The 17,526-nt window shown below is 40.9% G+C and overlaps 1 protein-coding gene across 1 annotated transcript in view; it reads left to right on the forward strand.

Moving 5' to 3' along the window:
* Positions 1–17,526, forward strand: part of LOC122808713 (complement C1r subcomponent-like) — a 365,688-nt gene that overhangs the window by 233,667 nt on the left and 114,495 nt on the right. The window contains exon 8 of the mRNA XM_044079702.1: positions 17,212–17,290. Within this exon, the coding sequence (XP_043935637.1) occupies positions 17,212–17,290 (79 nt within the window). The remainder of the gene's footprint in view (positions 1–17,211; positions 17,291–17,526) is intronic.

Below are 17,526 nucleotides of genomic sequence, written 5' to 3' on the forward strand. Positions count from 1 at the left end.
AGATAAAGAACAAACCAGACCGTCAGAGGTGGCAGTGGTCCCAGGTACCTGGATCTGGGTGAAGACAATAAAGAAAAAGAATTGGGCATCACCAAAGTGGGAAGGTCCATATCAAGTGCTTCTGTCGACACCCACTGCAGTCAAGATAGCAGAGCGTGCCTCCTGGATCCACCTGATGCACTGCAAACTAGTTAAGAACTTTGAACTGGACAAAATTCTTGTCACATGCCAAGAGTAAAAATGATAGAGTCCAGAAGAAACAGGAATGCAGAAAAACCCTTTCCTCAGATGTATTGCATAATCATCCTGTTAACTGTGCTAGTGACAATAATCTTTTTGCTGTGGCCTTTCCTTTTCCCAGCCACACAGACTAAACTGAATAAACGTGAAGCATTACTCATAGACTGGCATCCAAACTTTAACACTTACCAGGCAATTAAATATGTGTATGCTGAGACTTTCAATGTTTCAAATTGCTGGATTTGCACAGGTTTACTGACAGCATACGGGGGGTTATTAATGACTAAGGTCCCCCTAGGGGTCAATGAGACCTGGGAAAACTTGATTTATGATACCTCAACCATTACATCACAAGATAAAATAGCATTGCACTTGTCTGTTCCACAAAAGGGAACTGTGTGTTTTTATAAAAATGATACTGTTCAGGTGGGTTGGAGCAATTGCAATGTGACTGTTCCTTATAAATGTTACACTAAAGGTAACAATGCAGATTTTTATTGTAATACAAACTATGATTAATTTCTTGGATTGATGCACAAAACACTTGATGAAGTAAAACATAATTCTGTTCTTTATAAACAACTGTCTATAACTGATAGAAAAATGTTTCATGCAGGGCGAGTGTATATTCACAGTAAGGTTATTACTAAAGTAGAGGACTGTTATTTTGTGTGTGGCAGAAAGGCATACAAATGGTTACCTGAGAATTGGTCCGGCAGTTGTTTTTTGGGTTACCTGGTTCCGGCCATACAACACACTGCAGTTTTTCCTCAAGGAAAAATTCGAAATGTCCGAGAGGTCGTCAAGAAACCTGTAAATCCAGTGGGACAAATCGATGCACGTTGGAAAAACCATCATTCTGTAGGCAATGGAATGACACATATGGACTTGAGTGATAGTGTTATATCGTGGGCAGGCATATTACCAGCATATGGAGCAGCGAAATTGATCTGGGAGCTGAGAAAACTGTCTAAACTTCTCGAAGTAATGAGCAGTGCAACTTTTTCCGCTCTCGAATTGGTGACTGGTGAACTGAATGCCATGAGAACTGTAGTGCTTCAAAACTGCATGGCTCTCGACTTCACCCTAGCAGTGAGAGGTGGTAATTGTGCTTTAATCCAGGAAGAGTGCTGTTCGTATATTCCTGACCATAAACATGAGATAGACAATCATCTTGAGGTAATTCAGCAAGTGTCGGCCATGACCAAACCAGGCCCAAATCCACTGACGGACTTTTTCCAGAAATGAATTGGGGGTGGGGTACCATCCTAATGAACATCCTGATTGCCATTTATGTAGGAATGCTCCTACTGGGAGTATGTGTTTGCTGTGGCATCCCCTGCATGAAAAGACTGATTAAAGACTTTATAGACATGTCAGTTTCTGAAACCTTATATCAAAGTACTGAGTTTGAAGAACTGTTAAAAGATTGAAAATACTTTAATGAGTTTAAACTGAATGACTCTCTTAACTGCAAATTCTAAGTGGAAGAGGTTAGGAGAAGAAAAAAAATGTTTATGCTTATTTTGAAAGTAGAATAAAAGTATTAAAAGGGGGGAAATGTCAGAAAAATATGTATTAGTGTATGTATTAGTTATATGCTTATTGCATTTAGAGCTTGTAAAGGGTTAACACATTTATTCTATTTTACACTGCATAAATCTGTACAAATTGCAGAAGCTTTCTGACCTTGTATTGTCATGAAATATGTGCAGCTAAAATCTTTGCTTATGCCTTGGAAATTTACTGAGAAGCAGATGATTTCTGCTTGTGTCAGGAAAATAATGAATAGAACAATACCACTTGAATAAATGTTATGAAACTTAGACAAGGAGTTCCGCTTGTGCTGTGAGAAAATACACAGCTGCAGAAGCTATAGATAATTAGAACAAAGATGCTTGAAAATATGAACTGCAATCAGCATTTGCTTGTGTCTGAGCTAGAAAAGCACCTTGAAATGTAACACATGCATTAGTACTATACAATAGAAGCTTGTAACGGGCTAGTCCCCACCAAGGCCAGGTTGTTTTTCTCAAAAGGTTTCTCACAAATCTAGTCATGTCAACAGAAAATCTAAGTAACATCTGCTGTAGAACAATACTGAAAGTTGTGTTTGATTACGTCAGCTATAGAAGGCCATGTCTTGTAAAACAGTATAAGAATAGCATACTTCCTGTTAGTAGTTAGGCAAAATCTTGTATTTGCATGTTTTTGTTTCCTTGCTGCAAGTTATTAAATGTGCCTTAACTGAACCTTATGTGTATTGGTCTTTGAAGTTTTTTCTTTTGACACAATACCAACAAAAATAATTTACTTCAACAATTGGCTTCATTTCTGGTGTCATTCCAATGAGATCTAGTATCTGTCTGCCTGGGATGACATGGTTGACAGACCTCGATGCTTTGCTAGAGATGGCCTCCACCTGTCACCACTGGGATTCCAGATCTTAGCCAAGGCCCTTATCTCCCCCATTGTGCCTTTTTAAGGCAATGTCTCAAAGACAAATCTTCCAACATAAAAAAACTGTCAAAAAGCAAATTGAAGGTTATGCTGCTTAACTCTAGGAGCCTTAACCTGGAAATGCATCCACTGGAGGCTCTCCTTACACTGGAAGATTCCAATGTCTGTCCGGTCACAGAAACTTGGTTCTGGGCTGCGGAGAATTCCCCTGCTGTCCTGGGCTATACCTCAGTCCACACATTCAGACCCCAAAATGAGGTTGGGAAGACTAAGGGTGGTGGAGTGTCTATCTTCATTAAGGACAAGCACACCTCCAGACTGGTTTGCCAGCATGATGCACTGGAACTACTCCAGGTGCAACTGACAGTTGACAAAGACACCCATCCAAGTTATAGCCAGCTGTAGACCCCCCCTCCATGACTCAGAACACCCAGTCCTCCTACCTGGATTGACTTTATGCCATCAAGGTACCACCTAACACTCTGATCCTTGGTGACTTCAACTATCCCACCATAGACTGGGTGAACTATTCCTGCACAAATGCACTCACCCAATGATTCCTTGACTTAATCAGTTCTAACGCACTAGACCAGCTCCTCTCATCCCCACAAGGGGAGATAACATTCTGGACTTGGTTCTCACCAACATAGGTGATCGTTAAGCCACTCCCATAGTATGTTCTTCCCTGGTGAGATTAGATCATCGGTCTGCCTCATTTGAAGTTTCTATCACACCCTTCCACCCTAACCATAGTCAAGCTAAAAAAGTTCTCAAAAGCTGACTACAACCTCCTAAGGGGTGTTATCAGTAGCTTCACACCACCACCACCCTTAGAGGATACAGACAACTATGCTGAGCAGTATACTAATGCAGTATAGAAGCACCTGTACAACTGCATGGACACAGCCATACCCCACAGAACTAAAACCTGCTCCTCAAGGACATCCTCTATCAACAGACTTTACAACAAAAGGAAGAAACTGTTGTCCAAGGGTAAAAAGGAACAAATTCCAAATTGGAAAAACTCCCTCCTTAGCCTAGTGAAAATCTCCAAAGCCGATTTTGAATTGAAACTAGCCTTCAAGACAAAGGGAAACCACAGAGCCTTCTTCAGTTATGTCAGGAATCTCCATGGCAAAGCCAGGTTTGTTCCAAATTAGTACTTAACAGTATCACTTACACTGATCCTGTTGACTTAGCCAACCTGCTAACAAATAGGTTCAGCACAAACTTCAACCCCCTGTTCCCCCCAAAGAACCTTTTGACATCCTTGATACTTGTTCCACACCTCACATCTCCATAGATCAAGTGTTAAAGGCCCTATCCAAGGCAAAGAACACAGCTTCCATGGGACTGATAATATCCCAGGCTGTATTCTGCACCATCTCCACCAAGAACTAGCTTTGCTATTGAGCACCCTAGGTGGTACTACTGACCCTGGAAACTATCGTCCTACTAGTTTGACAAGTCTGATCTGCAAAGCCATGGAGTATATTATTACAGATCTCATAAACTAAACAAGGGCATAGGCAATCTCCAAGCACCTGACCCCACCCAGTTTTGATTCGTCAAGGGCAGATCTTGCCTGTTGAACCTGGTTGACCTCTTTGAGACTGTCACCAAGGACCTGGATGAGGGAAAGTCAGTACATACAGCTTATCTTGACTTGGCCAAGGTCTGTGACACAATCCCCCACTCGGGCATCATCGAAAAGCTAACAAAACATGGTGTAAATCCCTATCTCATCAGGTGGGTGGCCAACTGGCTCACGAACAGAACCCTCAAGGTCAAAATAGGTGCTTCCACCTCCGATAGCACACCTGTCACTAGTGGAGTTCCCCAGGGATCTGTCCTGAGACCCCTACTGTTTGGCATCTACTTCTCAGAGGTACAGGCAAAGACAAAAGGCCTGTGGCTGACCAAGTTTGTGGATGACTGCAAGTTGGGTGCTGTCATTGACTCCCCAAATTATGTTAACATACTGCAAGAGGGTCTCACAGTAACTAATAACTGGTGTCAAAGTCATGGCCTCAATTTAAATGCAAAAAAAATGTATCATCATAACACTCAGCAAAAACACAGCCCCTGCTGATTACCACATCTACGGCAACAACCTAAGCACACAACCTGTGTTGAGAGACCTGGGTACTCAAGTTTACAACAAATCTCACATTCAACCATCATGTAGCAGCAGTTGTCAGAAAAGTCTTTGACTTGGTTCATCTCATAAGTAACAGGATTGCATCCAGAAAAAAAGAAGATTATTACCTATCTATACTCCTCCCTCATTAGACTAATAATTGAGTATAACGCCCTGTTTGGTATGTACCTCTCCAAACATCTGCACCAACTGGAAAGGCCACAGAAATACCTCTCAAAGAGAATCCATGGCCTCCAACACCTGTGCTATGCAGACAAGCTCAAATCACTATCACTCTACTCAGTATCATACAGATTGATTATAGCTGATTTGTGTCTCACCTACAAGGCAATCTCGGACCCTGCTTTACTAGAGATGTTCCATATCCATAAGTCTAACTCCTTGTGCATTACCCACTCGAAAGGCCTGAATCTAGTATGCAACATCAACAAAACCTGCTGGAGAAACAGGTTTGTCTCCAAGAAGCTGCCCTGTCTCTGGAATAGACTTCCTGTACACATCAAACAGAGTACCTTGCTGATTCTCTTCAAGCACAACCTTAATGAGTGGATGGGAAACCACAGATTTGTCCCAGGGGTTCCACCTGTGTCCCTCAATGATAGGGGTGACAGGTGCTGACTGAGGTTTCTTTTTGGAGCTAAACCCTCGGCTAGGCTTGTAATGGCTTCAGGCCCATTAGAATAGTAACCTCCTATGATCCTATAAAAGTGATTCATGTAGACCAAAGAGGTCATGATTCATGCTATTTATTAAGCATCCCCCTGATGTTACTGGAGTCCATCAATGCAGTGTTTTTGCTTTGGAAAGTGCATTGATGAACTGTTCCCTAGTAATGGTTGAGGGCACTGTGTTATGTGGTATTTCCTTTGGACAATCGTGGTGGGGGGTGGGGAGAGAAATTTGTGCTGAATCTGTCAGCCACAAGGTCGTATTGCCTCTGGTTTAGTGTGAGTGATGCCATTTACAAAAAGTTCTGCACATTGTTACACATTTCCCCTGAAGTTATGGACATGGTTGTAGAAAATTTTTTCATTGTCCTTTGCCCGAGAACCTATTTTTTCTTCAAATTTAAATAATGAAGTATTAATTAACCTTCTACCTGCCTGTTTAGATTTGTTCCTCCCATGGTTGGCCAAGATTTTTTTTCTTCTGTTGCATAACTGATTGATATTGTGCTTCCACTCTAGGCTGGCTTGTCTTTTGAGTTTGTCTTTGAGTGTAAGTGTGTGTGTGTGTGTGTGTGTGTGTGTGTGTGTGTGTGTATGTGTGTGTGTGTGTGTGTGTGTGTGTGTGTGTGTGTGTGTGTGTGTGTGTGTGTGTGTGCGTGTGTGTGTGTGTGTGTGTGTGTGTGTGTGTGTGTGTGTGTGTGTGTGTGTGTGTGTGTGTGTGTGTGTGTGTGTGTGTGTGTGTGTGCCAACATGATACATGGGCCACTAGGTAAAACACTCCAGCAGTCAGGTCTCAGCAGAGTGATCAATTCAGAGACATGGCAATTACCTGCTAATGATGTATTTTTTATTTCAGATATACCACAAACTGAATTGGAATTTATCTCCATTGTGCTAATCTATGATGGGCAGTTAGTGCAGATAGTGGAATTCTATGAATCCCAGATCTTTTATTCATTTTATTTATTTATTTATTTATTTGACCTTCGTTTACTGGGATAGTCCTTCTGGGTCAAAAATTTACCTGTTTTCCATGGAAACCAGGGGAGAAAAGCTCCAAATTACAGATATAATATACAACATATTACAGTTACATTCAAATACCTTAGTTTAATACAGAGAAATAGCTGTTCCAAACTTTTGAGTGGTCAGACAAAAACAAACTTAGCAATTTACTACAAAAACAATCTTAGCAATTTACTACAACAGGAGCTAGTGTAAGATAATCTATAGTATGATACATGTTTTTAACAGTAAACAGAAGCTTCCATATTATTAGAGAGTACAGAAAAGAAAAGTATTGTTTGAAGAAAACGTAGAGGAGTATTGAAAATAGGAATAGACAAGACAGAATCTGTATTATTAGGAAGTGTTTGTTGGATTTACCTGAGATGTGGTGAGAGAGCTCTCACCTTCCATAAGCTTTGGAGAGATTTAGGCAGAAAAGTGAGGACACAGTAAGTAAAGGCAAAAGGTCACATTAGCCAGGAGCAGAGCATGAGCACAGTTATGAATTATTACGGTGTTATTTTAAAGAATGTTTAAAAGCTGCTAAGCTGGGGATTGTTCTGATGGCTAGGGAGAGTGAGTTCCAAACCTTTGCCACAGAGTAAGGCTATAGGCTCTGTTCTGGTATTTTAGGGGGCTTGGAGACAGCAAGAAGCTTTTTGTCTTTGGACCTTAGGGCTCTGACAGGTTTGTAAGGTCTGACTATGTTATATAGGGCTGGGCAGGCTAAGGGTTTGAAGATTATGTTATGTTCAGCCAAAAGCTGAATATAATGGAGGTGGGTTAGGGAGTTCTAGCAATTTAAGCATATGTAATGATGTGCAATGATGTGCGTAGGTTTCAGAGTTAGTGGCAAATATTGCCACTTTGTTGTAACACTTCCATTTTGGATTTAGTAAAGGTCTTTAAGTTTGATAGAAAAGGGAGTGGATAAGGAATGTTTTAGCCGGAGTGACTTTCATTAGAGTGTTCAGGAAGTGTTTGTTTCAATAAAGTAGTAATAGTTTCTGGTGAGTTTTCTTAATATTTTGTTGGACACAGAGATCAAATTTCAGTTGATTGTCAAAAATGACCCCTAGCAGTTTTGTGTGAGGGACCCTTTCAGTAATGATATTGTATGCCAAGTATATCTTGAACTGATGTAAGTTGGTGGGGTGATTTTTTGGCTGTAATAGTAGAATTTTGCTTATTTTTTTGGGGGGTCAAGGAATGGTTGTGAGTTAGTGAGCTAGGTTTCAACAGCAGTAAATGTCTGCTGTATGTTAGAGAGCAGTTGGGAAGTGTAAGAGAGGTGCAGATAATAGCTGAATCATCTGCACATTGTATGAGTGTTCCAGGGGATGTAGGAGTATGTTGGTTGTTTGTAAATATATTAACGAGCAGGGTGTCAAGGATGGTACCTAGCAGGTCACCGGTAGGGTTATGCAGAAAGGGAGAGAATTCATTAAACCATTTTATGGCTTGTTTTCTATCACACAGATAGCTGTGGAACCACTGTAGCATTGGTTGTGTAAGACCCAAGCTGAAGAGCCTGTCCAGGAGTAATTGCTGAGAGACAGTGTAGGATGCTTTTGACAGGTCGAGGAAGACTGCAGATACATTGTGACCTGCATCTCCAGCACTATTTACGGAGTCAGTAAAGGATAGCAGAGCTGTGGATGTGCTGTGGTCTGGACAGATAGCCATGCTGAGTATTTGTAAATAGGTTAAGCTGCACTAGATATTGCATTAGTTGCTGCTGAATACATCTTTCTAGTATCTTGGAAATGGGAGACAGAATGGAGATGGGACATAAGTTGATGATTTCTATAACAGTTACCCCTCTATGAATGGTAATAAAATGAGACATTCTCCAGATGCTAGGACCTAGTGATTCTGATATGGATCTATTGATTAGGATACTAATGGGTTAAACAATGAAGTTGGCAGCTAGTTTAAGGTGTTGAGTTGGGAGGTTGTCTGCAGAGGTAGAGCAGGGTTTAAGTTTTTGCAGTAGTCTTTTTATGACGTTTGTGGGTATTGCTTGAAATGAGAAAAAAGCTGAGTTACTGGTAAAGGGTTTCTGGCTGTCATTGTGGAGAGGGGCAGACAAATACTTAGTGACACTACTGATGGTTGGTATGGACGTAAAGGAGGAGGGGCTGCTGTTGGGAGGTTTTGAGAATAGATTGGCAATGGATTGTTTAAAGTGATTGTTAAAATCCTTTGCTACTTGGGAAGGAGGGGCACTTTAATTGGAGAAATGTTCTTTATTTCTCATGGGGTTTAGTAGGCTTGAGATGGAAGACCAGAATTTTTGGGGGTGTTTTTTTGCTCATGTTGAATGTGAATGTTTTATGATTGTTTATCTTTGTTCACTTGTTTCCTCGTATTTGTTCTGTTTCCACAGACTCCAGGCTATATCTCTCTTTCATCAGATTTTTGCATTCTTTGGTTAACGAAGGAGAAATGCTTCTTTTAATTCTTTTTGTCCAAACAGGGTCCAGATAATGAATCATACTTAGAAAAGTGGTATTAAATTAGAGCACTGCTTCTTTATGAGGCCGAAGTTTTGGAGGTGTCCAGTTTATTCTCTTAAGTAGTTGATTGGATTTGTCTTGGCAAAAATTGGTTAGATTATGAACAGATTTAACAGTGTGTTTTTGGGTTGGTGAGTATTAGCTCTAATGGTGATGGCCACTAAGGGAATTAGAAAGTGTACGTGTAGAAGTAAAGTTGGTAGGTTGATATACTAGAACCTAGTCTAGAGCAGATTGTTGTATAAAGTCTTTACTGCACCTTGTAGGGCAGTTGATGATTTGTGCATAACCACAGAGGTTGATACTGTTAGTTGGTGAGTCAGGTGAGATGGTTTGCCAATCTGTGTTAATATCTCCTAGAATGACATTCTCATGTTGGATAGTTTGCCCCGGAGGAATATATACTACTATGGTGCAGATAAGTTTTGACCTGTTAAGATTAAGGCACGATATGAGTGTTTCAGCATTATGAGTAATAATGTATCAGATTTTGAGATGATTTTGCATGGGTGAGGATAATTAACAGAGTTGTTTGACAGGATAATAGGATCATTGTTAGTAGTAAGGAAATATGTTTAAGGTGGTGTTGTGTTGTTATGTAGGTGATGTATATTTAAAAAGGAGAAGAAGACCAGTTGGTTAGAAGGTTTTAATGTTACAAAATGGATGTATTCTAACTATGTATAGTTGATAAGAGGAAGGGGAAGAGAAACTGGCTATTTGAGTTTAGTATTAATGGAGTATATAATACATTAAGGGACAGATGTTAGCTGTTGTAGAGGGGTTAATTTGGGGGTTAGCCAGATTGGGTATCTGATAATGTGGGTGGAGTTATGCAAGTATAAGTGTAGGTGTAGTGGGGTGGGTGGGAACTGGGGGTAAGGTTGGGTGGTGGAGTGAGACTGAGCAGAGTGAGGGTAAATGGAGTGGGCCAAACCAAAGACACAGCTGCCTGTCTCTTCCAAAAAAGCTATCTGTGAGTAATGGCAGCTATACCACATATTTAACTTACTCATTTATATTGCATAATCAACAACTCTGAGATATGTGAGAGGAAAGGCTATTCATATTGTGAAAACATAGAATGGGAATGGTATAAGTGAAATGAGTAGAGCTGTATGAGAGAAGGCAAAAAAGGAGTTAAGAAAAGGAGGGATGAAACAAGTGGTAAGAGCCAAAGCAGGGTTTAATAAAAGTATGTTTCAGTTCTGTACATATAAAATAATGTGTTGGCTAAATGCAAATGCAATAACAGGAATGAAGGTCAGGAGAGCTAACAGGATTGTTTGGGGTAGAGGTGGGATATAATTTAGGGAAATGACAATGAGTTTTTTTGTTATAGAGTTTGTTAATTGTTGCTTAGATCTCTGTTGAAACTGTTGTCTCACTGTTCTGAGAGACTGATCTGCAAATATACAGAGCTGAGTATATTTTTTGGTTTTAGAGTTAGTACTGTTAGTTGTTGCTTAGATCTCTGTTGAAACTGTTTTGTCCCACCTGCCCTCCCTACTTTTGGTTTGTAGTTAAAATTTGGTGGCTTTTGCAGTTGCCTGCCCCACAGTAGATTTGATCTGGGACCCCCCCCCCAGTCCCATCTCTTTACCACATTCTACCTAATAAACTCTTTCTGCACTTGCTTTTAGTCCCTTTTAATTTAATTGCATTTTTTAAACTGTGTTTAGTCTAATATTGCTACATACTCAAGTGTGCTAGCTTGCACTGCATGTAAATTGTTTTTACTACTGTTTTTGCTACTTTTCTGCCAAAAAAAAATGTAAGCCTGTTTCCTACCTTTCCTGTAACTAGTATTCCAGATACAGATTTGCTATATCCAGGACTGCATGTAAGCTTCTGAGCCCCCCAAGCCTTTCTGTGTTGGAGGGAAGCCTTCCTGCTTATCAGTGGGAGTGGTAAGCACTGGGTAACCTGTCTACCACATAAGGAGAGGTTCTGGATCAGAAATTGTAGTTATTGGCCGTTTGGGCATTCTCTTCCTCCTCCCTCAACTTTCTGATTTGAAAGCCTGCATTTGCACTTGTTTCTGTCCTGTAACTCGTCTAGTGCAGATACAGATTCTTAGTTTTAGCACTTAAATTTGCTTATTCATGCTCAGCACTTGTTCAGAACTTGTAAGCACTAAATAAGTTACTAATTTCTATAGCACTCAATCTTCCTCATTACCTAGAGGAAAACAGTTTTTGTACTTATTTTTCTCACTTGCTTAGAGAAAAACAGCTCTTGTACTCACTTTCCTCACTTATCTAGAGGAAAATAGTTTTTTATTCAGGCATGTCCAAGGGTCAGCTCCCAGTGTTCTCTCCTGTCTATATGATGAATCTGGGCATCTTGAGGCAATGTAGAAATTGCCTCATGTACACAGACAACCCTCTCCTCCTACCACCCAACACTACAGCCTGTGAGAGATGCACTTATCTAGCCAAACTGGAGGTAAAGCTCTCTCCAACCAAGACTGAACTTGACAGTCATGAGGAGAAGGTAAACATTTGCACCACACCACACTCATCACATAGTCTCACAAAATCTACACCACCAAAATCCACACATAGTAACACAAAAACATTCACGGAGATTCTCAATAATAATCTGTCTAAGCAACAGAGACCTCCAAAGCAGAAACGCAAGCAACCCCCATTCCCCAACACAACCCAAATGACACATAGCCCACAGACTCAGTGTGCCACTCAACCACAGCCAATAAGGCAAAACAACGTACTCAACACACTAGTCATATGTGACTCTATAGTCAGGCACACTGATGTCCCACTCACCAGGCTAAACAAGGAGAAGGTTACTGTCAGATGCCTGTCGGGTGCCAGGATCCGCCACATAACCCACGCACTCAGGTCACTCTACAACAAGTACAAATATGACTCTGTCATTGTCCATGTTGGTGTGAATGACATGAGATGTACCTCCCTGGACTACATGAAAAGAGATATGGAAGAGCTCTCTGATCTTGTAGCCCAGGCAGGTATGACCATAGCCCTGAGTAGCATTCTGCCATCACCCAGAATGATACCGCGGTAGAAGGGCAAAATGATGGACTTCAACAATTGGCTAAGCTTCTGGTGTCATTCTAAGGGGATCCAGTGTCTGTCTGCTTGGGATGACATGGTCGACAGACCATGATGCTTTGCCACAGATGGCCTGCACCTGTCGCCCCTGGGATTCCGGATACCGGCTAAGGCTCTTGCTGCCCATATAGTGCCTTTTTTAGGCAAAGTTCAAATAACAAATTCACCACTATAACAGGAACAAGCAAGCAAAAACTGAGGGTAATGCTAGAAGTCTAAATCTCAAAATGCACTCACTCGAGGCACTCCTTAAAATAGAGAACATTGATGTCTGTGCAGTGACTGAGACCTGGCTCAAGCCTCCAGAGACCACCCCTGCATTACCAGGCTATAACTCATGCCACACTTTTTGGCCATGTAACCTGGACCGAAACACCAAAGGTGGAGGTGTGCCCATATTCATTAAGGATATCCACACCTCCAGGCTAGTTGCTCAGCATAATGCATCCGAGGTTATCCAAGTGCAACTAACTCTGGGCAAAACTGCAATCCAAATTGTAGCTTGCTACAGATCCCCCACCATACCCCAGGATTCCCACTCCTCTTTTCTTGATGTACTTGAAAATATTAGGGTTCAACCAAACACCCTAATAATGGGCGACTTCAATTACCCCACCGTTAACTGGGAAAACTACTCATGTACCAACTCCATAGCTCAATGCTTTCTGGAATTCATACACTCCAATGCCCTGGATCAACTTATCCACACCCCCCACCAGGGGCAACAATATCCTAGATGCAGTAATTACCAACATGAGTGACCGGTGTTCCACACCTGAAGTCAACTCCTCGTTGGTCTGATCCAACCATAAGCTAATCACCCTTGATATCCACATCCCGCCCCCACCCCCCATTCAGGAAACCACAGTAAGAAAATTCTCCAAAGCCAACTTCATGTTTCTTAAGACAGAAGTGGTAAACTTCATGACACCCATGCAAATGGACAATACAGTTACAACTGCTGAATCCTACACAAATGCACTCTATAAGCACTTACACGAGTGCATGGATCATGCTGTCCTAAACAGAACCCAGACACTATCCTCCAAAAAAAGGAAGACAATCTGGTGGTTCCCTGCCATCAACAAACTGTACAACAGAAGGAAGAAACTGTTGCAAAAGAGAGAAAAATCCCATTAGTGGAGGAGCTCCCTGGTCAGCCTCAGTAATAAGCTGAGATCCCTTATAAGATCCTCCAAAGCTAGCTACGAAAACAAAATCACCACTAATTCCAAGGACAGCCACAAAGCATTCTATAGCTATCTTAAGAATCTCAATGGTAACACCCAGTTCTGCTCTGAGTTACAGCACAACGGCAAGATAATTACAGAACCAAATGATATTGCCAACATCCTGGCAGATAGGTTCAGTGCTAACTTTACCCCCCTCTCACCCACTAAAGGGCCCATACCTATACAGGAAGAATGCAGAGTCCCTGTAATCACAATTACACAGGTAAAAGCTGCACTCTCTAAAGCCAAAAACACAGCATCCATGGGACCGGACAACATCCCAGGCTGCGTTTTACATGAACTTCAGAATGAACTGGCTCCCCACTTGAGTACCATGTTCAATAATAGCCTCGCATCAGGCTTTTTGCCCACTGAATGGTGCACAGCAACAGTTATCCCACTCCACAAAGGGGGAGCCACCACTGATCCTAGGAACTATCGACCTATTAACCTGATGAGCCTGGTCTGCAAGGCCATGGAATGTATTAGCATGGAATTCATAAACAAAGACATGGTAACCTCCAAACTCTGGATCCCACCCAGTTCGGGTTTGTGAAAGGCAGATCATGCCTCCTGAACCTGATCGACTTCTTTTAGGCAGTCACCAAAGCTGTAGATGAGTGTAAGGTGGGGTGGGTTACACAGCCTATCTTGACCTCGCCAAGGCTTTCAACACCATCCACCATTCTGGAATTATAGCTAAACTCACTAAACTAGGTATAAATCCCTATGTCACAAGATGGGTTGCCAACTGGCTCACTGACAGAACCCACACTGTAAAAGTTGCAGACTCCAAATATGACCTCAAAGCAGTGACAAGTGGACTACCACAGGGTTCCGTCCTGGGTCCTCTCCTGTTTGGTATCTACTTCAATAAAGTACAGGCTAATACAGAAAGCCTCTGGCTAATGAAGTTCACAGATGACTGCAAACTAGGAGCCATAGTCAAGTCCCCAAATGATGTGGACATCCTACAGAAGGGCCTCACTGAGACAGATGCCTGGTGTCAGAGCCATGGCCTCAAGCTTAATGCCAAAAAGTGCAGTGTCATCCCCTTTGGTAAAAACTCTGTACCCATGAACTACCACATAGGCAGCAATCTACTTAACACTGAATGCGTGATAAGAGACCTTGGGACACAGGTGGACAGTAGTCTCTCCTTTGATAGTCACATCCCCACAGTAGCCAGGAAGTCCTTCTACATGGCACACCTCATCATAAAAGGGTTCTCATCCAGGAAAAAGGAGGTCATTGTTCCCCTCTTCCCGACACTCATTAGACCCATTATAGAGTGCAACACCCCTTTTGGAATGTACCTCACAAGACATCTGCAGCAGCTGGAAAGGCCACAGAAGTACCTCACAAAGAGGATTACTGGCCTCAAACAAATGCCCTACACTGACCACCTCAAAACACTCCAGCTTTACTCTGTAGCATATCATCTACTCCGAGGTGATCTCTGCCTAACATATAAAGCTATGTCAAAACCAGAGCTGTTGGACATGCTACACCTAAAGAAATCCCATTCCCTTTGAGCTACACACTCTAGGGACCTAAACCTTGTCACCACAATGAACAGGACATGCTGGAGGAATAGATTCCTGTCCGAGAGACTTTCCATACTCTGGAACAGGCTACCCATCTATGTCAAGCAAAGTTCTTCATGAGCACTCTTCAAGAAAAATCTTCATGAGTAGATGGAAAATAGGAAATACACCCCGGGGATCACTTCTGTGTCTCTGCTCGACAGTGGCACAGGAAATAACTTTCTTGGGTGGCATAAGCCAGGGAACCTTGTTGGCTAGGCTTACATAGGCCCTTGGGCCGATAGCCTAGTACCTACCTATGAACCTATGAACCTATGAGTATTGGCAGATAATGCTTTTTAGAAAAGCCACTTTACAGAATGGGGTTAATAACATCAGTAATCAAAAAGGTGGGGAATGAAGGAGAGGTATGTCTCAGTGATTTGCAATGGATCTGTTTGTAGGTGAGAAAAATACTATTAGGTTACAAAAAATATATAAAACATACATCATCAACTTAAAAGGATAGGTAAATCCACAATATCCACAGTTATGTAGTGGCCTATGCTTCCCAAGTAGTTAGGTATGGAACACAAGCTGCTCGTGGAGTTCTTTATCTTTTTTTTTTTTTAATGATTAGCAAATGGCAAGATGCAGGGCTTTTATACATCAGCAGCATAAAAGGATTGGCAGTAGGATCCATAGTTACGTAGTTGCCTATGCTTCTCACGTAACCAGGTATGGAGGGTGAGGTGCTTAGGGAGTTCTTAATCTTTTTTTTAATGATTAGTAAATGGTGAGATACAGAGCTACATCAGTGACTTAAAAGGATCGGTAGAGCAGCAGGATCCACATTTATGTAGTTGCCTATGCTTCCCAAGTAGTCAGGCATGAAGCACAGGGTGCTTGTGGAGTTCTTTATCTTTTTTTTTTAATGAATAGTAAATGGTGGGATGCAGAGCTTTTTTTACCTTAATGTAGCACAATAAACACAAAAAGAGCCACAAATCCTTGAAACAGTATCAGCATATCACTGGAGATGATGAATGGAAGTCTGAGTTAGGCAGAAAGATAAAGAAAGGTAAAAGTTTTTCTCTTATAAGAGATCAAAGGAGATCAATTTAATTCATAAAATATTTTTAAATTCAGTTTTCATATGGCTAGAAGGTGTTTTACTGCTTACCCAAACATTCTGTTTTGCAGTCTTGTGTTTTTTTTTTTTAATTTTATGTTTGTACTATAAGTTACATACAGAGCTGTGGTGTTCGTGTTTGCTTCCACTTCATTGACTGCAGAGGTTTAATTACTTTTTTCAAGTTTTGGTGATTGGATGAGTTTTGTTTACATAAAATTACCAAAAAAGAAAAGTAGTTTGCTCCATGCTATATATAAATCTGAATGCAAATTCCAAAATGCAGATTTATTAAAGTTTTGTCCAACTTGTAGTCATATTTTCAAGACTTATTGATAGTGTCACTGTATGTGTATCTAAATATCTTCTTATATTTACTAAATGCTTTAATGTGCTTTATGTGGTGACATTAACTTTCAACCTGGAATGACTCTTTTATCTTTCTGCTTTGCTGCTATGGATGTACCATGTGTACCATTTAACATAAGATGACAGAAATGCACATAACTAATTTGGATTCATGTGTTTTAGCTATACACACACACACACACACACACACACACACACACACACACACACACACACACACACACACACACACACACACAAACACGCGCGCGCGCAAGCGCACATACCCAACCACACATGTACACATCTATGATGAGGCATAAAGTGACACTTAATGCAGGCAAACATGCATGCACACACTTTATATTTGCTTATTTATTTGTATTTGTTTAACAGGGTAATGTACTGATCTGTAATGTCTTTTTGCAGGCTCAGACATTCTCAAGCTGTCACAGAGCAGTACAATAAAACAGAAGAAATTGAATATGAGATAAACAAGTGATTATTTGCAATGCATATATGCTAAGCAGTTAGGAAAGTAGAATAGATGTCTTGCAGTGATACTCAGAATGGTAGAAAGAGACAGAGAAGGGGTATTGGGAGGGATTTATATGGTACATATTGTGGATAGGTAATTAGGTATCTGAATAAAAGCAAACTGCACATAAGGAGGTTCTGAGCAAAGTAATTGGGGAGGGTGTCTTAGGTTACATGCTTGGTTGATACAGTTATGAAGATGATCCTAGTAATGTTCCTCCATTTTTTAAAACATTTTTATTTCTGGGTAATGAAAATACAACGGAGGTGTTTATATATTCACAGAATAACAGAGAGCGCAAGTACTTCACTTCAAGCTGCACAAGCAGAGGGACGTGGCAACTAGAACTTCCCAGCTGCAAAAGTGAGTACATTATGTAAATGCATTAAATAAATGCACCAAGAAAGGAGAAATATTCAGGTATATTTATATTATACTGTTTGTGTTCACAATTTGGTCATTATAAAAAAAATACAACATTGGGCAGCATGTGAAAACCTAACACAGAGATGATATTTTTACTGATAGGAAAAGCTGATGTAGAGAGAAATGTTAATTTATGATAAATTATGATAAATTAACTGTTGTAGTATGAGCAA

The sequence above is a fragment of the Protopterus annectens genome, chromosome 8.part0 (assembly GCF_019279795.1).
Source record: "Protopterus annectens isolate FY-2018-M chromosome 8.part0, PAN1.0, whole genome shotgun sequence".
Classification (NCBI taxonomy): Eukaryota; Metazoa; Chordata; order Ceratodontiformes; family Protopteridae; genus Protopterus; species Protopterus annectens.